At 42.1% G+C, this 24,142-nt stretch overlaps 1 protein-coding gene and 1 long non-coding RNA gene across 4 annotated transcripts in view; one reads left to right on the plus strand and one right to left on the minus strand.

Moving 5' to 3' along the window:
- Window positions 1-11,021, minus strand: part of LOC125456906 (uncharacterized) — a 75,598-nt gene extending 64,577 nt beyond the window's left edge. The window contains exons 1-2 of the long non-coding RNA XR_007248535.2: window positions 10,808-11,021; window positions 3,943-4,079 (exon numbers count right to left, since the gene is read on the minus strand). This is a non-coding gene — a long non-coding RNA (uncharacterized LOC125456906). The remainder of the gene's footprint in view (window positions 1-3,942; window positions 4,080-10,807) is intronic.
- The window catches only part of scaf4a (SR-related CTD-associated factor 4a), an 87,145-nt gene continuing 73,962 nt past the window's right edge, over window positions 10,960-24,142 (plus strand). The window contains exon 1 of one of the 3 annotated variants that reach the window (XM_048540421.2): window positions 10,960-11,279. In XM_048540421.2, the coding sequence (XP_048396378.1) occupies window positions 11,250-11,279 (30 nt within the window). In that variant the 5' untranslated portion in view covers window positions 10,960-11,249. The remainder of the gene's footprint in view (window positions 11,280-24,142) is intronic. The other 2 variants (XM_048540418.2, XM_048540419.2) reach the window with 2 other exon arrangements.

A 24,142-nucleotide genomic window follows, 5' to 3' on the forward strand; every position in this document is an offset into this window, starting at 1 on the left:
GCAGGGGGAGAGGTTGGAGGGTGTGAGAGGGGTGGAAAAGTTGAGGCGATTGATGTCTCAACGGCAGTTGGAGATGAAGAGGTCCAGGGAGGGGAGGACACCTTGGGGTGGTGTCCAGGAGGCAGGCTTCTGTTGGAGGTGGGTGAAGGGGTCAGTAGAAGGAGGGTTAGGCTCACGGTTAAAGGAGTAAGTGTGGAGGTGCAGGCAGCGAGAAAACTGCTCCATGACCAAACATGACTGGTATTCGTTGATGTGTGGGTGGAGGAGGACAAAGCTGAGCTCCTTGCTGAGGACTGACCATTCGTCCTCAGTAAGGAGGAGGTGTGGGGGGGATGGTGAAAATTCGGCAGGGCTTGGTGTTGCTGTCTCATCTGCAGCTGCTGGCTGTGGCGGCTGTGGGCGGAGTGATGTCGGCGTCGGCTGTGTGCGGGGTTTCGTCGGCGGTGGTGGGCGGGGTTGTGTCGGCATTGGCTGTGGGTGGGATTGCGTCGGTGTCAGCAGTGGACGGAGTTCCAGCAGTGGGTGGAGTTGCGTTGGCAGTGGATGGAGTTGCGTCCGCGTCCGTGATGTGTAGGCGGTGGGCGGAGTGGCGTCGACAGCGGCGGCAGCAGCAGTGACAGTAATGTCTGTGGTGTTGGTCTTGGAAATGGAGGCGGTGGCTTCAGCAGCGATGGCGTTCGCTGTCTCAGAAGTGGTGTACTGGCGGTGGCGGATGTGACGTCATCTGTGGGCTCTCCGGCAGTGGCCTCATGGCCAATGCCGGCAGGTACATTGTGGAGAAGGTCCTGGGTACGGCTGGGGATTTGGGAGGTGGAAGAATTCCATTTTGGGTGGCAGGGACCAGTGAGTTTACTGTACTTACGGTATTTAATGTCCAATAAAGCTGAGTAGAATTGTGAGTTCAGGTTGTGGATCCTACAAACAATAAAAAACAGGAGAGGTCCTTTACAGGTGTGGGAGAGGGAGGCTCTGAGCTGGGGTAGGCTTGATTGTAGTGCCTGGAGATGCCGGCGCATTGCTGCAAGTGTGCGTTTCAGGATTCGCAGGGAGGAACACGTCTGAAGGGTCTCAATGTTCTGGATGTAGATATTGTCATGGTTGGGACCAAATTGGGAAGGCTTGAATGTAGACTGTAGTCCATTGGGGATGATCTGGTTCCGTAGGCAGGTACTAAGAAAGGTGATGTGGCTGTAGTACCTGGTTTGCTTCAGGACATGGTCGAGCAGTTTCAAGGCCAAAGAGATTACAAGAGAGTTGCAGCGGGAGAGAGATCCCCTGAGGTTTGTCTGGAGGGAGGAGGGTAACTTCTTCAGGTTAGGCATCCCTAGAAGAGGCTTTGCAGTGAGGTTAAAATTGTATCAGAGATAATAGGAACTGCAGATGCTGTAGAATCTGAGATAACAAAGTGTAGAGCTGGATGAGCACAGCAGGCCAAGCAGCATCTTAGGAGCAGACCTGCAAAGGACCTCTTCTACTACCCCAACGTGATTCACCTACCACCATCCCATCTACTTTTCCCAAGCCCCAGCCCTCCTCCCTCTATTTATTTCCCAGTTCTCTTCCCACTCCCCAGTTCTGATGAAGGGTTCTGCCCTGAAACATCCATTTTCCTGTTCCTGTGATGCTGCCTGACCAGCTCCATACTATGTCAACTTACTTTTAAAGTATGCAAGCTGAGTCACATTTACCAGTTTAACTTATTTTTTCTTTCTGAGATGCTACAGAAACAATGGAAAAATGTTCTTGAAGGATGGTTTGATTCAATTTAGTATGTCCATGAACATGTGAAATCACATTGTCCTTTCTGGGACGCGCTAGGCATGTCCCAAGGAGTTGCTTTTAAAGAAAATGTTATGTACCAGACTGAGCCTCCCCAAAATATAGTAATGAAATAGCCTGGATCCTAGCTTTTACATTTATTTATAGGCTAGTTTAAGGTGCTGTGTTCCAGATGTGATTTGATTAAATGAAATGTGATTTGGTCAGCTCGCAATTCATTCTTTCAATACAGTTATAATACAAACAAAAAAAGAATTGGCATAACTTTAACTCTGTTGAAATACTTAATAAATAGTATATTATTTAACTACTACTCATCAACTATCCCAATATAACAGCATCCCATAAACATACCCTCGACCAAGGCAAATTCAGCAACGCAGATTTTCATTTGTGCTATCTCCCTTCTGGTCCAGGGAAAAGGAACACCAAAAGAAAAAAAATCTCACAACAGAGAGAGAACTCAAGCTTTCACTGAAGCAGAGAGAAAGCTCTATTTTTGAGCTTCAGCAGCCAATTCCAAACACACCAAATGAAAGCACAACCAAAAGTGTGGGTCTGTTTGAGCCTGATTCCATACACTCATGCTTCTTTTTATCTAATTTAACAAAAACCTCAGGAAGCTCAAAACTATTTACCCACTGGTTTTGAAGTCAACATTCTGGTACCACTGTAGCAACACCTCTCTGCAAGAGAAACATCATAGAACAAGTCTCTCTTAAAGGTACAGTACCATCACAAAACTCATATGATCATGCCAAAAGTTTTGTGAACTGATGTTCTCAAATAACTTCATCACTTACATAGGAGTACAGATCAGACAAGAAGATTCGTGAAAGAGGTAAAATATTGATTGGGTATTAACACTGATGTTAAGAACTGCAACGTACGTCAAGAGCATATTTCAAATCATTAAACAGAACTACTGATGCTGCATGAAGTTCCTGCCTATCCTTGGTCCAAAATCGCATGTGACCTTTTATCATATCTATGAAAATACTATATTGTTTTCTTTATCAAATTCTGCATCACTTGTTTTTCCAATCAAGCTGTTCAGAGGTGTTATTACACATCTCTGGAGCATGTGGTACTTGAACCCATGCCTCCTAGTTCATGGGTAGGAATACTACCACTGTGCCATAAAAGGGCTCCTTTCCCCATCATTAGTCAGTTGCCAAGGCATCAAGCACACCTGCCACACATACACTCTAAGTTCCATTTTTAATTTATTTGGCACCCCTAGAGAGAGACCATTAAGGATAACAGTCCACAACTTATTGGTAAGTGTCCAAGACATGCATGAGATTGGATGCATTCATGACACAATTTATTTTCCACATTATATAATATCCAATGATTTAGCAAAATGCAGAAATCAGTCAGAAATCTTACACTGAAATTTAGATAGATCAACAAAGACTTACAAATTGCAATATTATATTTGAGGACAGCATCTCTGAGCACAACTGTTCCACATGCAGCAGGTTTACGTTTGACAGATTGTAAGACTGATGAGTAGAAGTAGGCCAGTCAGCCCATGGGGTCTGCTCCATCATTCAATGTGATTGTGCCTGACCTGATAAGCCTGAACACCACTTTCCTGTCTTTTTGCCACAATCTGATTCCCTGACTAAGATTACCAGCGCATAACAATTTACTGACTCAAACACATAATATTCTTTTTGAAACTCAGCTTGTAAATGTACAAGAGATGATGATGAACATTTGGAATAAGGATATGGAAAAGGAATTTCCAAAATAACAAGTGGAATATCAAGTTTGCATCCAGAATCCCATAGAAGATATATGACAATGTATCAAGATGGGAAGAATGTACTCAGGACCAAGAAGCTATGAGGCCCATGCACATGATGGCACAATTCTAAAACAGAACTGTGGACAAATTAGATCTGTTGCAATTTACCATCTGCCTCCCAATCTTGTTGCATCATGTACAAGATTCCAAACAGGAATGACACAGAATATTGTAAATCACTGTGGAAAACTAATAGCTCGTTCAAGCAAAGTCGCCATCATGAGTTGTGAATGTATCAGCAAATTATTGTGTCTTACAAACGCGATAGACTCCCAAATTATTATGAAAAGGTGAATGTTCTTTTGAAAAGAATTTTGTATGTATAACTTTCCATTAAGAGAATTTACCTTTAAGGACTCCATATGTTGCATAGTAACGATGTTGAGATTTTGGTTGGTAGTTAGATGGCTGTGATTTGCAGGCTGATCATGCACAGAAATCAATTGGTTGCTACAATGTCTGCTTCATAACCATAAGATGTTTCCTGTTTAAAATAAAGTTAAATTACAGGGGTTTAATCAATCTCTAATGAATGATCAAAACAATAAATGCATGTAGTACTCTAGAGATGTTAATGGTTCTCATCACGGATGCTGTTGTATATTTATAGGTTTCAGTTTTTCTTTCACTGTCCTTGGAGTCCAACTTTTGAAGTTTTTTTTCAGGAATGTAGCTGTTCATGCATAATAAATAAGGACTGCTAAATTTAGTTTTTATTGCATATTATCCAAGTTTTGGTTACATTCTTGCATTAGATAGGGAACACCAGTGGGAAAAAGTGGACCTAAAAACCAGGGAAATTAGGCAATAAATGAACCAGTAAGAGACTTCACAACAGTACAATTAAGATAATTGACAATTCTCAATTATTTACATAAGCCATGCTTAGCATTTTACAGGGTTCACAACTGAGACCTTGATTGTTACATACTTTCCAGTTGTGGCTGTGCCATTCAAATAATTCTTGTGAAGGTAGCTGAATAGTATTCCCTCTCAAAATGGCAGCCAGAAATTCAAGTAAATTTGGTTTGCGGTTTCTGGATGAGACATTATGACTGAGGAATTACTTAAAAGTACAAATGAGTTTCTAGGCATGAAATCACTGTCTGCGCCAGCTCAATGGAATGGAAATAACTGCCAGATTTGTTGGAGCCTGAGCATGGAAGATCAAACATGGTCTCTCGGTAAGTTAATCATGCTTGGTATAATTGATGGGATATTAATCATCCTTACCCATTGCATCAATGGCAATGGCTTCAACCCATTATGGACAATGGCAGGCACCAAGATTTGCCTGCAAATGATCTGAACTAGCCAAAGGGAAGTCAAGACTACATTAATTCATTATGGAACGCAGAAGGCACACCAGGACCATTTAAGACAGAGTGATAATTACTTCATCGCCAAGAAGAAATGAATTCTCTCTAAAGAAACAGTCAATTCTATTATATTTCTTTTCTACAGAGGCATTGTTAAAACTTTTTTTGAAATGTGAAAATATCCAACAGTTAATTAATTTTTAAACGACACATGTATCATCTCTCAAATTCAACTTTTCTTCTGTGTGTTTAAGGGAGTCAGTGTTTCATTGCATTCACATTTTGGATTTTGGGTAATAACTGTTTCTATTATCTTTTGACTGAAACCTAGCAGAAATATCATTCTATCCTTGAACGTCACAACGCTTAAAAGTTCGGAAACTCTGCTTCCTAAAAAGTATACATTTTTGCGAGCAATGTGCATGGAGAAAGGTGAAGAATTATCCCATTACCTTGGTGCTAATATGGCTCATTTTATGAAGCACCAGCCAATTTATGGCAGGAAAGCAATGACAATTTTTTCCTCAAATTCAAGATGAAATCATTTCTCACAGATCATCATGGTTTCATGAATTATTTCTAAATATTAACTGTCACATTAACTGATATCTTCTTAGGAAAGACATGATGTCTCCTGTGAAGATATTTGCATAAGAGTACGGGAAAGAAAATGGGGCAGAAGAAATCATAGAATTTTTACAACAAAGAAAGAGACTACTTGGCCCCAAGTCAGTGCGGTTCTCTGTATGAATGTTACTAGTTTCACATACACATTCTTTTACTGTATTTTATTGCATTTTATTTCTCTTCAATCTAATTCCCTTTTGAAAGCCATGATTGTATATGCCTGCACTATTTTCTCAAGTAGGACTACTGCCAATGTGGGGAAAAAAAAACTTCTCCTTTTATCTTTGACTCTTTTGCCAATAAATCAGTTTTTCTGGTTCTTGACAATTTTGTAGATGGGAACAGTTTCTCTATACCTACTCTGTCTGGATTCCTCATGATTTTGTAGACCTCAAATAAATCTCCTCTCAACTTGTGGAATGACCCCAGCTTCTCCAAACTACCCACACAAGTCCCTCATCCCTTGTAAGTAATTTCTACACTCTCTCTAACACCTTCCCAATTTAGGAGGCAATTACTTAAAGGTCTTGTCACTGGACTAGTAATCCAAAACACTAGATCAATGCTGTGGGAGATGGGTTCAAATCCCGCCACGGCACATAGTGAAATTTGAATTAATGATATTCTGGAATTAAAAGTTAGCCTGATTGTATCCATTGGCATGATGATTGGAGCAGGAAATCTACTGCCCTTACCTGGTCTCATCTACAGAACCACTGCAACGTGATTGGCACTTAACTGTCTTCTAGATGATTAGGGATAAGAAGGTAATTCATAAATTGTTAAAATAAACTTCATAAAATGCAGCATCCAGAATTGGACACAATACTTGAAGGCTGTATGTAACTTTCATGTTTCTTACTCTATGGTTCGTGTTTACTCATTTTGTGGAGGGCCAAACATCAGAGAGATTTGGGGTTAACTAGCACACACAGACAGGTAGAAGAACCTTTCTTCGTTCATTTCAGAAGTGGGTTTCACTTGCTGGGACAGGATTATCCTTCCCAGTCATCCCCAAGAAGGTGATAGCGAGATGCATTCTTAAACTGCTGTGGTCCAACTAGTGTAGTTAGACGCAAGATGCCATTAGGGAGGAAGTTCCCTGAATGTATGAGGAAGCGCTGATAAGGATCCAACTGTGCCAGCTAAGATTGTGTGGGTCCAAGTGCCCACTGCTTGCACTTTTAAAAGCAGATGTGCAACATTTATGTATATCATAGATAGAGACAACAAGGTGGTAGCCTTCGACAACACAGGAGGTGGAGAAATGTTTTTGAATGATGAAGGCTTACTTCACAGTTCAGCAAAATCTGTCCAGTGGTTTTCTTTTAAACTGTCAGAGAAGCAAGAGATGATCTGCTTCAATAGATAGGAGGGAGGCATGGCTGGAGATACAAGACATTGTAAGCTGATAAGCAATTGTTACAAGAATCTGGATCCAGTTCGGAAAGAGATTTAATGATCTCCTGCTGTCTAGAAAGACCGAAATTTGCAAACCTGAAGCCTAGCCTGGATTAAAAAGACAAGTGAAAGGTGAGGCCTGATAGCAAATCTATGCTTGGAAATACATGCTCAGTTCATGTATGCCAAAATTCCATGCTCAGTGAAGTGTGAAGGCTGACTGCTTTACAGCATCTCAGAATGATAGTATAGATGGGCCATAAGGTGGCTTGAATCTGCGTTTGTATGTTCCTGTCGGAGACATGGACACTTTTCAGCACAGTACTGATAGTGAAGGACAATGAGGTGCAGTGAGGACAGTCTGACACTAATGGCAAAGCAATGTGGAGACAATGGAGTGTGAGTATAGCGAATGCCATGTCCATTATTCCTTAGATCGTGTGTAGCCTGTAGGGGCCTTTAGCACCACTAGAAGCCCCTGACCAAGGGGACACACCTGGTTGGTTGAAGGTGCAACAGTTATATTTAACTGCTTTCTCTCCAGCATGAATAGGAATAGATGAGGATCAAACAGAGAAACACAGAAAATAGATCAGGACTCCTTCTCCATTGAAAAACTCAGAAGCTGGAAGATCAGCTTGATTCTGCATGATATTATTCCAGCATGCCATTCATCTACATGTATATTGATGTTTTTATTTCTTTTGTTGTGCTCATTAGGAAGATGCACAGATGTACATAACAGAGGAAATGACAGCTGTGGCCATTTCCACTTGCAGGAGTGAGGAGGGAGGAATATTCAACTTCATGCAAATAGTGAGCCAAGGCTTATGTGTCTTCAGCAGACAGGTAGATATTTCACATTACCACTATATGTGTTAACATCTGTAAGTTTCTGCCTTTGCATAAACAATGGAAGAGTTCAATCATAGATAATAAAGTGTGAAGCTGGATGAACACAGCAGGCCAAGCAGCATCTCAGGAGCACTAAAGCTGACGTTTCAGGCCTGGACCCTTCATCAGGGAGCTCTCTAATGAAGGGTCTAGGCCCGAAACGTCAGCTTTTGTGCCCTGAGATGCTGCTTGGCCTGCTGTGTTCATCCAGCTTCACACTTTATTATCTTGGATTCTCCAGCATCTGCAGTTCCCATTATCTCTGATACAAGAGTTCAATCATGCCATGTTTGCTGTCATTTCTCTGCATGTTAGCATTTAGTAACCTTCTTTGAGACAGCACAGAGACTCGTGGAGAGTTAGGTAGAGTGAGGCATGAAGTGGATGCGGGGTGCCATAAATCTGGACAGATCTATTCTAACTTATCTGAAATCGACCACTCTTCAATAAACTACATTTTACTATAGAATGCACCATAGCTTTTTCTGTAGCTTAGTTAAACCTTATGATACATTGGTCACTGGGCCCTAAGTAATCCTCTGCTGATATGTGACCCCTGTGTTATTTGCTTGAACCAGATACTGCAACGATTAGGCCAGAAACATACTGCCTTCATTGTTCTGGTGCAGACCTTCTGTAACAGATGGGCCATGCAGGGTCAGGGGTGCATCAACATGGCTGCAAATAACGTATTATTTTAATTTAATTTTGATAAGTTTTCTTTGTAAAAGTATGATGATTTGTAATGAAACACATTTAAATGATTCCAGGGTAAATGATCCCCATGGAAACAGAAACATGTTAAAATTTAGCATTCAGTTTGAGAGAGAGGAAAGTGGGTCAGAAACAACTGTGCTAAGCATTAATAAGGATAAATGCAAAGAAATAAGGACAGGGCTGGCCAGGGTGAAATGAGGAAGGAGTTTAGCAACAAAGGCGGCAGACGTTCAAGACAATAATTCACGGCTCACAGCAAAAAAAATGTTCCAGTGAGGAAGAGGGATTCTAAAAAAGGGATACGTCAACCATGGTTGACCAGATAGGTTGACGTCAACATCAAATTGATAGAAAAAAATTACAATGTGAAGAAGATTAGTTGTAAGCCAGAGAATTGGGAAAGCTTCACAAACTAACAAAATATGACCATTAAAAAAAGGAGAAAATAAATATGCATGCATTTGCATTAAGGCAGATAGCAAGATCTTCTTTAAATATATAGAGAGAAGACAAAGTAAACACAAGTCTCTCAGAGGATGAGGCTGGGAAATAATAATGGAAAATCAGGAAATGGCAGAGGATTTGAATAAGGAGTTAAATCTGTACCAGTCTTCATCAGTTGAAGACTCTGATAGCATCTTGAACTTACTAAATACTCAAGGGAAAAAAGGAAGAGTGGAAAACAGCTCCATAGCTATCAATGAAGAAATAGTGCTAGGGAAACTATTTGAACTAAAGACTGATAAGTCCCTAAGACCTGATGGAATGCGTCCAAGATATTAACACAAGTAGTAACAGCAATAACGGATGTTTTCTGGAATTCTAAGATGCAGGAATAGTTCCAGAGAATTGGAAAACTGCCAATGTAACTCCTTTATTTCCAAACGGAAGAAGAGTAACAATAGGCCAGTTAGTTGAATATTTGCTGTTGGGAAAATGTTAGAGTCTATTAAAAAGGATGAACAGTACAGCATTTATAAATGCACAATATAATCAAGCAGACTCAGCATGGTTTCATGAATGCGAAATCATGCCTGACAAGTTTACCAGAATTATTTGAGGAGCTAACAAGCAGAAAGATAAAAGGGAAGCAGCAAATGTGTTATATTCGGATTTCCAGAAGGTGTTTTATGAGCTCCCACACATAAGGCTACTTATTCAGATAAGAGTCAAGTGCTAGATAGAGGATGGGCTAAATAATGGAAGACAGAGAATTGGGATAAGGGGGTCAGTTAGAGGATAGGAAGTAGTGGTGTGCCACAGGCATCCACGCTGGGTCCACAGCTATTTACAATATCTACAAATGACATTAATGATGAAAGTGAATGTTCTACAACCGAGATTGTGAATGACACAGATAGGTGGGAAGGCAAGTAATGAGACAAAGAGCCTGCTGACATTTATTTATGATGTTAAGCAAGTGGGTAAAAGCTTGACAGATTGAATATAATCCTTCCAGACTTCAGGAGGAGAAAGCCGAGTTAAATAGATTTTTAACAACAATATACTATTTGATTACATTTCCTACAGTGTGGGAACAGGCCCTACAGCCCAACAAGTCCACACCGCCCCTTGCAGCATCCCACCCAGACCCAACCCCCGATAACCTACACACCCCTGAACACTATGGGCAATTTAGCATAGCCAATCCACCTAGCCTGCACATCTTTGGACTGTGGGAGGAAACCGGAGCACCCAGAGCACATGGGAAACTCCGCACACACAGTCGCCCGAGGATGGAATCGAACCCGGGTCCCTGGCGCTGTGAGGCTTTAATGCTAACCACTGACAAGTAACCACTATACAGGGATAGTCAGGAAAGTCGAGGCCACAATTAGACAGCCATGTTCTTGTTAAACAGTAGAGCAAACTCCAGGGGCCAAATGGCGTGCTCTTGCTCTTACTTTGGATTTTTGATTGTTTTGTAGCCACTCACTCAGTGACATCCTGGAATCGTGTCTTTAGCTGCAGAAACGCTTGCTATTCACCTACCTACAGAACCCCTGCCTATACTGCTTTCCAAATCTCCCGATTTCAATACAACCCTGGAGAGCTGAGCCAAGTGTGGTAACATTGCCTGTAACGGTACCATATTCTGAGGCATCAGGAGATCACAAAATTGTAAAATCAGCAACTTATGTCTCAGAGGCATTCTGTTTTCATACTTAAAAGGCAATTGGAGTGCGTGTGAAAATACTAATCTTGTATCACGTTTGTTGCAAAATATAACTGAGATACGAGATTGAAAACCCACCACCGAACAGACCGTGCTCTTCACACGCACCCCTTCCATTCCCTTGACCCAGCCTCGGCGAGAGAAGCTCAAGATTGCCATTCCTGTCATGCGCACTAGTCCTCGTCTGGATGGCGGTTGCCAGCCTCCGCATGCGCACAGATCGCCTTCTCCTTGCCTGGGAGAAGACGGTTACCGGGCGCCACTCGCAGACCTACTCCCAGAAGGCAGTGCGGCGATGTTGTGCAGCCGCCGCCATGTTGATTGAGGCGCGTGTGAAGCAGCTTTGGAGGTGAGAGCCGAGCAGGAGCCGAGATAGGACGGGACGGGACGGGACGAGACGAGCTGAGCCGCGCCGCGTCGCGTCGCAGGAACCCGGTCAGGGCCGGAGCCTGGATCTCTGACAGAGCAGAGTGAGCACGGTGACCCTTCCCCTCCCTTCCCTTCCCTGGGCACCGGCAGCATGGAAGCCGTCAACGCCTTTAACGATGAGGTGAGTGCGAGCAGGAGCCGCTCGGCTGGCCTTTATCTCTCGTCTCCTCGCCGCTGGATGGGAGCAGGGAAAATGTCAGCCGAGCCCAGGCTTTATTCACCTCCTCCCCTACCCTCCCCCCTCCTCTTCCCACCCCCCCCCCCCCCCCCCACCTCAGTAGGCCGCCACATATCGTCTGAGTGGAGGAGCTGGGTGGGAATAGGCCTGGAGTTGGTGAACAATCAGAAGATGGAGGCGGCGGGGTGAGCGCGGTGCGCCATGGCGGCGGGCCTGCTCTGCAGCCGATGCGTTATTTCGATTGAAGCTGCCATGTCACCTACCGCGGCAACAGCCCGGTCTTCTGTTTTGGGCTGGGGAATTAGACGAGGGAGGAGTGTTGGCCAGACGTTCAGTCTCGACCCCATCTCTCTGTTTCTCTTCCTACGCTTTGCGGTGCGGCGTTGTAGCCGAGCGCTGTCGCCAGGCCAAGCAGGGCAATAGGCGGTTCGTTGCTATTGTGTTGTCCTGTGTCTGTATTGGCGAAATCCCCGGGCGAAAGTTGGAGCCCTATCAGGCCCAAGGAGTGAGCGAGAACAATGTCTCCCTTCGCTCTCTCGACCCGGGCTCATTGCGCGGTTCGAGGAGGCTGGATCGAGGCCTACAAAGCGCCGCGCCAAACCATTCCATCGGCCCTTTATTTTTGGTACGCTTCAGTTTTTAACCACAAAGCTAGCTTATTTTTATAATTGGTTTGGACTTTCTACCATTCGTATCGTTCGCGACTTCAAACGCGACGTTGTTTGAAATCTGATTTGCTGCAGGAACGCGTTCTGATCTCACATGGTCGTCAATCAATACTATTTAGCAGAATTGAAAAAAAACCCTCAAACAGTGCTCCCCAATATTTGAATTGCAGTTTTTTTGTGTAAATTTCCGATGTTTATTGAAGACAAACTATTTAGTTTTAAATAGCATTTTTAATTTGGCGATAAGTCCGCTTCTTAAGCACCACTTTGTTTGGTTTGGATAGCACTTCTATCGAGATTTCTTTTTGTTTGCAATCTGAAATTATCAGGTGATATGGGAGGCTTACAGTTATTCCTCAGTGGCAGATGTAGACGTTTGATCGTTTAGTCAGAAGCTAGTGCTGGAGGTTCAAAATGGAGGTACAAATACATACTAAATCAGTGCTTGCTTTCCAAGTAAGACTGATTTTTACTTGACACGTGAATGATTTTTTAAAAAATCTGTCCGTGTTTGTTTCAGTATGACCTATTTTCATATCTGACACTTGCCCCCTTCCCAAAATATGAATTTGACTGTTGTGAGCATGAAAGCAACATATAGATAGCAAGCACTTGTAGGATTTCCAATTCTGCTCAATATTGATTTGTCATTTAGGAGCACCCCTACTACGTTTGGATTAAGTCAGTGATTATCATTGGTATTTGCTTCATCAGGTATGTCTTGGATGCACATTAATATTAGCAGGAAGTGCAGTATGAGGCAGAAAGGTGTTAACTGTGGAACGTGCGATTAAAAGTAAAAAGAATAATGCTAACTAATCATAAGATTTGATTTAGTATTGTCATGTACTTTGTACAGTAAAAAATTTGGTTTTGCAAACAGTATAGGCAGATCATACAATACAAAGTGCCGACGGGAAATAGTGATGCATACGATATTATGGCCGCAGAGAAGGCACACGAAGAGTAAGATCAACGTTAAATTTAAAATTTAAGAGGTCCATTCAGAAGTTGAGTAATATTGGGGAAGAAGCTGTTCTTGAATCTGTTTTGAGTGTAGAAACTTCTGCATCTTATGCTGAATGGATGAGGGTGGCAAAGAGTATAACTGGGATGGGAGGGTCTTTGATTCCGTTGGCTGCCTTCCCGAGGCATGGAGACGTATAGCTGGAGCCAGTGGATGGAGGGTTAGATTGTGTGATAGACTGGGCTATGTTCACAACTCTTTGTAGTTGATGGTCCCAGGTAGAGCAGCTGCCGTATCGAGTGGTGATACATTTGGATAGAATGTGTTCTATGGTGCATTTATAAAAATTGGTCAATCTCCTTATGGCCATACCGAATTTCCTTTGCCTCCTTAGGAAGTAGAGGCATTGTGCTTTCTTGTTTGTTACATCAATGTGTGTAGACCTGGACACATTGTTGATTATCACTCCTAGGAACGTGAAGCTCTCAACCATCTCCACCTCAGCACCTTTGATGTTGACAGGGGCATGTTCTCCACCTTGCTTCTTGAAGACAGTGACCAGCCCTTTCATTTTGCTGATGATGTGGGAGAGATTATCTTCACATCATGCTGCCAAGCACTTCTATTGTCGACAACCTTGGTGTTGTCAGTGAACTTATAGATGGAGTTAGGATGAAATTTGGCCACACGGTGATGTGTATCGGGCGTATAGTAAGGAGCTGAGTACACAGTCTTGCAGGGCACTGGTGTTGAGGGTTAATGTGGAGGAGGTGGTGTTACCTTGACAGTGTGGAGGAACAGTGGGATCTTGGTGTTCAAGTGCATAGCTCCCTCAAAGTTGCCACCCAGGTGAATAAGGTTGTGAAGAAAGCATATGGTGTTTTGGCTTTCATTAACAGGGGGATCGAGTTTAAGAGCCGTGAGGTTATGCTGCAGCTCTCCAAAACCCTGGTGAGACCACACTTGGAATATTGTGTCCAGTTCTGGTCGCCCTATTACACGAAAGATGTGGAGGCTTTGGAGAGGGTGCAAAGAAGGTTTACCAGGATGCTGTCTGGACTGGAGGGCTTGTCTTACGAGGAGAGGTTGACTGAGCTCGGACTTTTCTCACTGGAGAGAAGGAGGAAGAGAGGTGACCTGATCGAGGTGTACAAGGTAATGAGAGGCATGGATAGAGTCGATAGCCGGAGACTTTTCCCCAGGGCAGGATTGACTGCCACAAGGGGTCATGGTTTTAAGGTGTTAGGAGGAAGGTATAGATAGAGGAGACGTCAGAGGGAAGTTCTTCACCCAGAGAGTTGTGAGCGCATGGAATAGTTTACCAGTGGTAGTCGTGGAAGCAGAGTCATTAGTGTCATTTAAGCAACTGCTGGACATGCACATGGGCAGCAGTGAATTGAGGGGAATGTAGGTTAGGTTATTTTATTTTTGGATTAGGATTATTCCACAGCACAACATCGTGGGCCGAAGGGCCTGTACTGTGCTGTACTTTTCTATGTTCCAAGTTCTATTACCTATTCTCATTATGGTCTGTGCATCAGGAAGTCAAGGATCCAGTTGTAGAGGGTCGTGCAGAGACCTAGTCTCAAAGCTTGAAGATAAGTTTAGTTGGAATTCTAGTGTCAAAGGCGGAAATGTCAATAAGTAGCAGTCTGGTGTAGATATCCTTGTTATCCAGATATTTCAGTGATGAGTGTAGGGCCAGGGAGATGGCATGTGCTATGGCTTCTTAGGATGTGTTATACTTGACGCAAAATAAGACTAGCTGCCACTAACATGTTGGAAGTCAAAGACCGAAACTGTTGAAGAGTGCATGGTTTTTGTGGCATCAATAATCAAGAATCTAAGGGTGTGAACTCTGATTCCACCATCCTGGCTGGAAGGTTTAAATTCACATTATCATTAATTGGTCCAAATTATTTTAAAAAGCCCATTTTGTCTGCCATTATCATCCTTTTAAGGAAAGAAACCCAGCCTTGCCTGATTGACTGGATATATGAATTCTGACATTGTACATGGGTGATAAATTTTGGCCTTGCCATTGACACCTGCATTCTGTGAATGAGTAAAACGAGTCATATTAAAGTTTATTCTGCTGTAGATGTGCCTCAAATTATGTTGCAGTCTTGATCAGGTCATAGAACTGTCCTTTAAGATGCCTCCTAAAGGAAGAAAACACCAGTGATATCCAGAACTTGGAGATTGTTAATGATGAGAGAAAACAAAAATTCACATTATTCACAAAGAAGGAAACCACAAGATTTCATATTTTTGAGCGAACTTTATATTCAAAGCATTAAAAAGTAAATTGCTGTAACTTACTGTGTAGTTTTAAAAATTTGAGTACATATGAACATAGAAAGTAAGGGCAGGAAAAGGCCGCTTGCCCCCTTGAGCTTGCCCTGTCATTCGGTGAGCACGTTTTTGATTCCTCCACAAGTGGCTGTTAGATAGGCATATGGATGATAGTATAAGTAGGGGTGGGGGTTCGATAGACCTTAGAATTAGGGTAAAAGTTTGGCACAACATCGTGGGCTGAAGGGCCTGTACTGTGCTGTATTGTTCTATGTGCTGTGTTCTATTACCGCCAACCTTTGAGATTGTCTTGCTTACCAATGATTAACCTATTTCTGTCATAAAAATGTTGGTTTGCACTACTGCCCTTTTAAGAAGTGTATTCCCAAGACACTGAAACCTCGAGAACAAATATTGTCTTCGCGTCTTAAATGGGATGATCCCTCATTTTTAAGCAGTGAGCCCTAGCTGTCGAGTCTCCCAGAGATAACACCTTTTCCGTGTGTATCCTGTCAAGACCTCTCAATATCTATTCTAGTCAAGAGACTCTCTTGCAGTTCTATATTACAGGAGATGCAAACCTAGTCTATCAACGCTTTTCTCAAGACTACCTGCAGATTTAAGGTATTAAGTAAAATGTATTTTGAACTGCTTTGAATATGTCTAATATTCTTCATTAAATGAGGAGAGAAGTCTTGCAGATGTGGGTTTAAGACCATAAGTCTTATGGTTTTACCAAGGTCCAGGTGCCTGAAGCATGACCTCCAGGTTTTTGGATTCAGTGCCCCTTGCAGTGGATTATGGCATTCTGTTAGCCTTCCTTATTATATGCTGTGCGCACATTTTTACTGTCATGCATGTAGAAAGCTATCCAAACCTTCTGCGCTCTGCAATCTCTTTAAATAATATGCTTTTTTTCTATTCTTCCTGCTAATATGGGAAGTTTAATATTTTTCCACATTATACTCTATTTGCCAGATCTTGGCTCACCTGGCCAACCACCTAGGCAATTTCATACTAGTCACCTTCACACTTGCTTTCCTTTTCTTGGTATGATCACCATATTTAGCAGTCACACTGTTGCCAGGCTATTTGTATAAATTCTTAAATTTGAGGTTCCTGCTTTTGTCTGTATGGCACGCCACTCGTTACATTTGCCAATCAGAAAATAATGCAGTTTCCTGTGATCAAACAAATCTATCCATGCCAATATGTCATAGGGGCTAGCATGAGCTGTTATTTTTTCAACAAATTAACTTTGGGTGGAAATCTAGATGCAGTGTACACACTGGTTCCCTTTGTCCACAGCACACGTTATTGTTCTTTTGAAGTAGTAACGAATAATTCCAAAATATCCACTACTTTTGGAAATACTGTCTGGAGTTGATTTCAGTTTTTTTTAAATCAGCGTTCGAGTTATTCTCCAATACAGCATGGTTGTGGGGCTTTTTCAGTTATCGCTTAGCTTGGAGAACATCCAACTTCAGCACATCGTGACCAGGGGCTTGGGTTTGACCACGTTTGTGGTTTGAAAATCAATGACATCACTGATTATTTATTGGGTTTTTTTGGTCCCAGCTTTCGTGAGGCACAGCTCCAAACGAACACGATCTTCCTTCTGAAAGCTATTTAGATGTTTTCACACGATGGTTGCTGTGGATATTTTCTTCTAGTCCCAACCTTGGTAAATCTTCCAGTCTCGTTTCCTTCGTGAACACCAAACTTGCGTTCCCACCTCCATTCAAGTGTTAACACTGTTAATATTTTCTCTGCTTAACATGCAGGCTCAGCTAACATTTATCTTTTGTTATCCCTTGGCTCAGCAAGTTGCAATTATCTCTGTTCCTAAAGTGAACTACTACTTATTGCTTTCTGAGAGTGCTGACACGAAATTGAAAACACTTGAACCCTGACAACTTATCATCGTTGCATTGTGGCATGCATTGATATTCCAAACAGAAGCGTAAACTGTTGCCTTCAAAAGTAAGCCTTTAAATCCTTGAATGCCATTGATTAGTTTGCATTTCTAATGATGGCAGGGCCATTCTTCTGACTCTTACTGATTCCACCCTTATTTACAAGACTACCTTTAGTTTTTCATTTACAGACTTCATAAATTTTAAATCTTTGAGAGAAATGTAGACCACGAGCCTCAATGTTAAGAGAGAAGTTTTTATCTCCTCTAATTCTGAGCTCATCAAATATTCTGAACTGTAATTTTTCCAAGTCTGATTATAGTACCTCAACCAAGTTTGCAGTTAATGTTAATCGCCAACCTAAACTTGTATTCTTAAAATGTTAAAGCTGTAAAACAAGTAGATTAGATACTTGCATCGTGGTACAAAAGAATAAGGTGTGAAACAGTTTTCTTTGAAATACAGATTTGAGATACTTTTTGGGGACAGACTTTCCGATCCGGAAAGGACAAACCTAATTTTTTTTTTCTGTTGGCCTATGGACTATCTTTATGCATAAAATTGTTGAGACAAACACGCAATGACTTAATTTGGGGTGCATTCTCACCCCAGTACACAAACTAAAATGGACTGAATTGCTACCTTCTTTCATAACTCTACAAGTGGCCTTTTATCATTTGAAACTATAATAAGCCACAGGAACATTATTGTGTAGCTGTTTTAAGGTAATCACTGATATCATTGCTGGGAAGCAGTGCAAATATGATCTATACATAATACTCTGAATATTTTTGAATGGTGTGGTTCACCTGAATCAGAGGCTTGCACTGTATCTTTTAAAATCATGCTGATATTATTCACAATAAGACCACTTTTCAATTCAGTCTTGTAGCTCTATCCAAGGTGCTAATGTATGGCTCCAGACATACTTTAAAGAGAAATTGATATTTTTTTCTTTACCAAGTTGCTCTCCTTAATGGCAGATCTTCTGATATCTGTTATGAGTGTAGCATTTATCTCCTATTCCACTGCTCAGGTTTATTGAATTTCCAATATGGCCAATGGTGAGCTTTATCAATGTTAGAATAAAAAGATTCATTAACCAGAGATAGCAAGAACTGCAGATGCTGGACTCGGAGGCAACACGGTGCAGAACTGGAGTAACACAGATGGCAAGACAGCATCTTTTCACACTTTCTCTACCAGCTTTCTTTAATGCAAAGCTATTGACTTTTAATAAAATCAAGGTGTAGAACGGCTTAGCAACCTGTTTGTAATTTGAAAATGCAAATGCTTATCCCTTTAAAGAACCTAACACAGGCACATAAAAGACAAACAGGAATTTTTTTTTAAATTGTTTGAATTGACGTGGGGGATTAAACTATTGACCAATCATCCTTCGTTCTCTGAAGGAGAGAAAAAGTGTAATCGGGGGCTGCCAGTGTGGTGTTGTGGTATACATGGGTCATTAGATGCATGCAGTTGTCTGTGGTCTTGGCAGATGCAACTTGTTTGGACTGGAATATCACCAGGTCTTCCAGATACCCTTTATGAGGACAATCTAGTTTCACATGGGACATACAATAGAGGTGTTTCACAAACAGGAGAGAAATGAGCTGGGCGGCCTTTCCTCAATAGTCCAGTTTTCAGTTAGGAAAGCCTATCGGTAGCTAAAACATTCAAACAAGATCGTCACAAAATCCAGAAACATGATTTCTAAGAATTGAGTGCAAGCAATTAGCTGAAGTTGTGTGATTTCCCAATTTTAAAATAAAACATTCTGATATGTTTAATTCTTCTGAAAACATTATCTCCGTAGAACTTGAGATGAATCAAATTTTCAACAATATTTACCCTGAAGAAATTAAATATGAAGCCTGCTACATTGCAGAGATAATGGGAACTGCAGATGCTGGAGATTCCAAGATAATAAAATGTGAGGCTGGATGAACACAGCAGGCCAAGCAGCATCTCAGGAGCACAAAAGCTGACGTTTCGGGCCTAGACCCTTCATCAGAGAGGGGGATGGGGGGAGGGAACTGGAATAAATAGGGAGAGAGGGGGAGGCGGACCGAAGATGGAGAGTAAAGAAGATAGGTGGAGAGGGTGTAGGTGGGGAGGTAGGGAGGGGATAGGTCAGTCCAGGGAAGACGGACAGGTCAAGGAGGTGGGATGAGGTTAGTAGGTAGCTGGGGGTGCGGCTTGGGGTGGGAGGAAGGGATGGGTGAGAGGAAGAACCGGTTAGGGAGGCAGAGACAGGTTGGACTGGTTTTGGGATGCAGTGGGTGGGGAGGAAGAGCTGGGCTGGTTGTGTGGTGCAGTGGGGGGAGGGGATGAACTGGGCTGGTTTAGGGATGCAGTGGGGGAAGGGGAGATTTTGAAACTGGTGAAGTCCACATTGATACCATATGGCTGCAGGGTTCCCAGGCGGAATATGAGTTGCTGTTCCTGCAACCTTCGGGTGGCATCATTGTGGCAGTGCAGGAGGCCCATGATGGACATGTCATCAAGAGAATGGGAGGGGGAGTGGAAATGGTTTGCGACTGGGAGGTGCAGTTGTTTGTTGCGAACTGAGCGGAGGTGTTCTGCAAAGCGGTCCCCAAGCCTCCGCTTGGTTTCCCCAATGTAGAGAAAGCCGCACCGGGTACAGTGGATGCAGTATACCACATTGGCAGATGTGCAGGTGAACCTCTGCTTAATGTGGAATGTCATCTTGGGGCCTGGGATGGGGGTGAGGGAGGAGGTGTGGGGACAAGTGTAGCATTTCCTGCGGTTGCAGGGGAAGGTGCCGGGTGTGGTGGGGTTGGAGGGCAGTGTGGAGCGAACAAGGGAGTCACGGAGAGAGTGGTCTCTCCGGAAAGCAGACAGGGGTGGGGATGGAAAAATGACTTGACCGCGTCTCCCGCATTTCCCGCGACACATCCCTCACACCCCGCCCCCGCCACAACCGCCCCAAGAGGATCCCCCTCGTTCTCACACACCACCCTACCAACCTCCGGATACAACGCATTATCCTCCGACACTTCCGCCATTTACAATCCGACCCCACCACCCAAGACATTTTTCCATCCAAAATGGGGCGAGAGGGAACTTTTTATTTGGTACTAGCAGTTATTTCATCTGATATTCTGTAGGAACTGCTGAGATTTTGCCCCAACATTTTGACCTGCAGTTGAGAAAAGATCTTGTAGTTGAACCCATTGCCACTTGGTTCAGACTATGCAGAAAAATTATTAAAGATAGAATGTCAAACTCATATAATTGATTATCTTGCCGATTTTTGTACCCAGTGAGGACTGGAACTTTCACCATACTTTGCAGTTTAATTAACACTTTACGTGGAAGGGAGTAGGGTAACAATGATTTTGTGATAAGCGATATGAAAATGGGAAAAGTGGAAGGGTTGTACATATCCCTGCATATTTGTATGTGCACATGGAGAAATATGTGAATCTTAGTTGTACGTTGCAAGGACGAGCTATCTTCACTAATTTAGTATTGAAGGCGATATAAAATAATCTTGAAAGGGCTGTTTAAATACCTTGAGACATTAAGGGCTTAGGTGATTTAATTAGCATGAGTTTTTGGTACTTGGCAATACAGCTGGAGCATTTCAACAGTTTAGTTGGTTAACAGCAGGTTTGGACACTGTTTTATTACTATGGAAAGTTCTGGACTCTGCATGACTGAAATGACATTAATACTAACAGGAGCTTATAAAAAGAATGGAGTTGTTACCGATTCACTGAGCAGGGAAAAACAGCAGCATAAATGTAGGAATATCGCTGTTGCTGGAAGAACAAAGAGAAGTGATAGAAGTTATCTTAAATCATGGAATATGGCAGCATGGTGGCTCAGTGGTTAGCACTGCAGCCTCACAGCGCCAGGGACCTGGGTTCAAATCCACCCTTGGGCGACTGACTGTGTGGAGTTTGCACATTCTTCCCATGTCTGCGTGGGTTTCCTCCAGGTGCTCCGATTTCCTCCCACAGTCCAAAAATGTGCAGGTTGGGTGGATTGGCCATGCTAAATTGCCCGTAGTATTCAGGGGTGTGAGAGTTACAGGGGAATGGGTCTGGGTGGGATATATCAAGGGGCAGCGTGGACCTGTTGGGCCGAAGGGCCTGTTTCCACACTGTAGGGACTCTAATTTTACCACAACAGGCCATAGCAGTAACTATGATGCGTAAAAATACTCATAAAGAATTGAAGGTGATGTGATGAAAGGACAGGAAAGGAACCTAGAGTGAAGATCAGCATATGCATGGTGGACCAAGTTGGTGTTTTCTGTTCATTTGGAAAAAAATGTATTTGCAGTGTACATAAATCTTAGACTCTGTGGATTACAATCCTTGGCAGTCAAGGTTTGTAATAAATGTTGCGAAAGAATGTTTATGATATGGCATGTTAAAAGAATTGTTCCCGGGGTGTAGTTGCTGCATTTATTGTCCACCTTGAGTTTTCATGAGAGTTGAACATCCTTCACCATTAATCATTGTGATCCTTCCCGAGAAAACATTCTGAATCTCCTGCATGTGCTGCTTTTAATGTCAGTGAAGGAAAGTTAAATCTGTTATATTGAAGTAGTATGTAACAAGGTAGTACTTGGAGCAGTTGTATTCTGAAGGTCATACATGCTGCACTGCACCAAAGATGAAGAGTTTGATGCTGAATTTGGCAGCAAGGTGGTATAACATGGATCTATTCTATCCTGGTGTGTTATAATTCATCTTTTATTACACTATTGACTTGGATCTGTTGGTTGTGGAATTTTGCTGGATTGGGACTGAAACCCTGTGGTGCCAAGTACACTGAACCTGTGGTACTCCTGTAGCTGTGATAATGTCAAATCAGTTCATTCTGGTGAATGGTTACTGGTGAGATATTGAGGCATCAGGAAATGATATTGCTGTTTGTTTAGCTTCAAGTCTTTGCCTGCTTTTGTGAATGGCATTGAACAGATGAACCATCTTCAAACAACCAGCCGTGTGATGTTATGGTGAAGGAAACATCTCAACCATCTTCAGGTGTTTTAAAGATGAGATGTGGATTCAAGGTGTGAGCATCAATGTACAAATTCCTGACCACCACTCTTTGTATTGCAGTGGTTTGTAGATGAGGTGAAACACCACAAGGATAGAATATCATTACAATTCATGGGTACAAATTGACATTTTGACTTTTTGTATTTTACCCTCTTGTGATTTAAAGGACAACCATTCCATTGGTTTTGCTGATTACTTCACTTTGTTTTGGTATCTGTTCCCATCTTGTCATCTGCAAACCTGGATGTATAACTGTTAGTTATTCTAAGTGATTTCCCAAATTCTGGTTAATGATGCTGCTTTGATTTGGAAAATGTTCTATTGATTGTATTATTTGTCTCTAATTATGAAGCTGTGTCACAAAGCCTTCTCCAATTCCATGCTGTTTCCTCTTTGAATCCTTGTGTGCCATCTTAGCAATTCTTAAAAAATTATAATCCACGTATACGGCATGCACAGGAATTCCGGTCTATCGTGCTTCTTTATCAAAAATGCAGTTTGATTAATCAGGCACGATGTATCTTGGCTAATCAGGTTCTCATTACCTGAATTGCTGGAGCCATTTTTTGATACTGCATAGGAGTTGTATAGATCCCACATCTAGTGACTGTTGGAAAATCGAAATGAATGCATTTTCAGTTTTCTCCTGGTTTCTTTTAATGCTCTGAAATGGAATTAGCTGTTCGCTAAATAACGTACTGGAAATCCAAGTCCTAGGGCACATGTGTTTCATTAATTATGGTACTGTTGTGTATGTTGTATTTATACTTAAAATGCCATTTATTTACATTAGTTAAGGGTGACGCTTACTCATCTTCAAAAATTCATTGAGAACAATGAACAATATGGTATTTGAGAATAAGCAACAGACAAGTGTTTTTTTAAGTCAATCTGGCAAACCATGGAGATATTAACAGCTTTTTAAAGTCTCCAAGTATACATTCTAATGCTGCCCATGGGTGTTACAGTCCGTGTGTGAAACAAAATGGAGTTGCACTTGAGGTGATAATTTTATCAAACAATTGTAGTTGTATTTTCTAACTTTATTTTTAATCTTTGTGTGTGTTTTTGCAGGTTTTCTTGTCTTGCCCTTCTCTTCCTGGAGCTAGGGAATCACGTTGATTGAAATTTCGTCAGGGTAGTGTTTATTCAAGTGCCTTACATTGATGTGCCATATTACTGTTGTTTTAGCCGGCATAGTGACCTTGGTAGGCTGATTCATTTTGAACTTTTGGAGGCTGAGCATAGTTGCATTTCCCTCTAACACACACTAATGTCCCATTCCACGAAGTAATCTGAACAATGAGGAATTTAGAGGCCATGTGAAAATGATTGAGAGTTGGATCATCGTACCATGCATTATCTGTGGGACTTGGATAATTAAATCCCCTTGGTCCCTTCCTCCAATTTGAACATTAGTACTGAAGTCCAATGTGATTTAAAAACTGCATTTGACAACAAGCCCTCTAAAATAATAGTGCCCAAGTTCCATTTAAGTCACATTTTGTACTTTCAGTACTTATGGACACATAATTAGAAATTCCTCAAGTCAGGCAACAGAATCTACATTTGATGGAAACTTGTTTTTTTTATGTCTGTCAAAGACAAGTTGTGTAGATCACTTAGAAATGACTTGCGTTCAAATAGAATGATTAACAGCTAATTGTCAAACATGATTTAATCTCTAGTATGATATTTTTGTCTGTTCAAATTTCTTGCGTCGCTGGTTCAGTTTGGTAAGCACAGCTTGGGGTCTGGCATATTGTCTCAATTCCTAGCCCCATTTTATTTGCTGAACTTCAAATCTCGCTGTTTCCTTTTTGGTGGGTATAATTCGGGAGACAGCCTGGAGGAAATGATGGCATGATGGGGGTATGCATGCTGTTCTGTATGGAATATTGTTTTTGACTTAGTT

The sequence above is a fragment of the Stegostoma tigrinum genome, chromosome 12 (assembly GCF_030684315.1).
Source record: "Stegostoma tigrinum isolate sSteTig4 chromosome 12, sSteTig4.hap1, whole genome shotgun sequence".
Lineage (NCBI taxonomy): Eukaryota > Metazoa > Chordata > Chondrichthyes > Orectolobiformes > Stegostomatidae > Stegostoma > Stegostoma tigrinum.